The sequence below is a fragment of the Coregonus clupeaformis genome, unplaced genomic scaffold (genome assembly GCF_020615455.1).
Source record: "Coregonus clupeaformis isolate EN_2021a unplaced genomic scaffold, ASM2061545v1 scaf0043, whole genome shotgun sequence".
Classification (NCBI taxonomy): Eukaryota; Metazoa; Chordata; class Actinopteri; order Salmoniformes; family Salmonidae; genus Coregonus; species Coregonus clupeaformis.
The window spans coordinates 349,338-351,482 of NW_025533498.1; the positions used below are offsets into that span (position 1 = coordinate 349,338).

At 43.8% G+C, this 2,145-nt stretch overlaps 1 protein-coding gene across 3 annotated transcripts; it reads left to right on the forward strand.

Moving 5' to 3' along the window:
• On the forward strand, positions 1–2,145 carry LOC121577790 (protein SYS1 homolog). Of its 3 annotated transcripts, none has more exons than XM_041891685.2 (4): positions 1–182; positions 865–1,033; positions 1,126–1,193; positions 1,479–2,145. In XM_041891685.2, the coding sequence occupies exons 2-4, from the start codon at positions 872–874 to the stop codon at positions 1,717–1,719; spliced, it is 471 nt and encodes a 156-aa protein (XP_041747619.1). In that variant the 5' UTR covers positions 1–182; positions 865–871; the 3' UTR covers positions 1,720–2,145. The 3 variants fall into 3 exon arrangements, with proteins under 3 accessions (XP_041747619.1, XP_041747620.1, XP_041747618.1); XM_041891686.2 differs by having other exon boundaries at positions 2–182; positions 880–1,033; XM_041891684.2 differs by lacking the exon at positions 1–182 and having other exon boundaries at positions 695–1,033.

The following is a 2,145-nucleotide window of genomic DNA, read 5'->3' on the forward strand; positions in this document are numbered from 1 at the left end:
AATGGTTTCTAGGTAAATCACTTCTGGGTCGAATTTGGCGCTGTTGCTGTTTCCACTTTTCTGTTATTCGTCATCAGCTCCACGTTATCTGGTAGCTTTATCGTGGCATTTAATGTGTTGTACTTTTGGATATCTCACTACCAAACACCCCGACTCGATATTGAATATCAGCAAAAGTTAAGGTAGACTACGCTTTGTAAACTCAATAACAATAACTGCTGCTAACAAGTTACTAGCTAGCTAGCAGCTAGGTAGCTAGATGTCATCAACCAGTTGTTGACGTACCTCGCAAGCTAGCTACCAAGCTAATCTAATTAGCCAGTCAGCTAATGTCGGCCAGATATCAAAGTTGTCAGGTAGCTAGATTTTTTCAAAAGAGGACATTTGAGTTTGGTTGTAATATTAGCTAATTTGCTAAGTTAACTATGTCACAAAGCTAGATAACTAGCTAGCTAGTTAGTCGGCAAGTAGGCCTAGCAACGTTGTTAGCCTAACGTTAGCTAACTAGCTAGCTAACTAACTTGAATAATGCTTATAACAGAACAGCTTATAGCTAGGTTGTTAGGTCATCATGTACTAACTAACTCTACTAGAATGGACCAGTGAAATGTCTACAATTTCAGGTTTTGAATCACTGACACTCCCTATACATCAGAGGAGTAGCCCCTACCTTTCATATACATCAGAGGAGTAGACCCTACCTTTCATATACATCAGAGGAGTAGCCCCTACCTTTCATATACATCAGAGGAGTAGCCCCTACCTTTCATATACATCAGAGGAGTAGCCCCTACCTTTCATATACATCAGAGGAGTAGACCCTACCTTTCAGCTGTTTGGTGGTCCCTGTGTTCCCTTCTAAAGCTTTGGAATGGGCAGTCATTTCCGCAGCTACATCTGGGACCCGGTCCTGATTTTGTCCCAGATTGTGTTGATGCAATGCATCTACTACAGCTTCCTGGGTCTGTGGCTGGCTGGAGTGGACAGTCTTGTACAAACCAACAGATCACTGGACCAGATCTTCAGTTATGAGGTGAGTCTTCCTGGAATGTTTCCTATATTTTCCTAATTCTTCTCTGTTGAGTTGACAGTGGTCTGATTCACAACATGGCTCTATGCTTGCAGGTTCTTGGATTTGCAACGATGCAGGGCAGACTCTCAATGATGGCATTCATCTTAAACTCACTTACCTGGTAAGTGAATGGGCCTACTTCGAGTGCTGCACGTTCCCTCAACACTTTGGTATGAAGAAATCTAGTCATATACCAATGATGAAAGGCTGGTTTGTTATGAGGTCAATAATCCATGATGCTCTATAGTAGATGATAATCTTAACGTTTGGTAAATTTTGCCTAACTACGAGCTGTGAATCAAAAACTATCATAACATTTACACACACACAAACACTTCTGTTGAATGACCAACCTGTTTTGTGGCATGTTGTCCTTCATCGTGCATCTGTCTCGCTGTTTCGTCAGTGCCCTGGGCCTGTGGTTCTTCATCCGCCGAGGGAAGCAGTGTCTGGACTTCACTGTCACCGTGCACTTCTTCCACATGATAGGCTGTTGGATCTACAACGCCCACCTCCCGGCGGCCCTGTCCTGGTGGCTGGTCAACGTGGCCTGCATGGCTCTGATGGCTGTGATTGGAGAGTACCTGTGCATGCGGACTGAGCTCAGGGCCATCCCAGTCAACAGTGGACCTAAGTCTAACCTTTGACCTCTGACCTCCACCTGACCCCACTCTGTGACTCTGGCTCACTCCCTGTGAACTGTTCACCGACAGTAATCTGCCCAGTATGATGTGGGGTATGACATTTGTGCCCAAAGACTTGGTGGGACTGGGAAGCAAGCTGCAATAAAGCAGTAGTTGGATGTAGAGACAGAGATGTGCCAAATTGGAACGTTGCACACCTCTCAGTGGATCCAAGGACTTGGAGATTAACTGAAATGGTGCTGGTTGCTGTATTTATTTGTAAACATGTACTACCTGTCTAACAGTGAATGCTAACTTCTTCCTCGACCCACTAAGATATCACTTGCTTTGAGACAGTTCGAAGCAGAGTTTAGTTTGTCTTACAAAGATCTTAATGGTTTCATGATTTTATTAAATGATGATGATATTCACATAATGATTGTGGCGAAA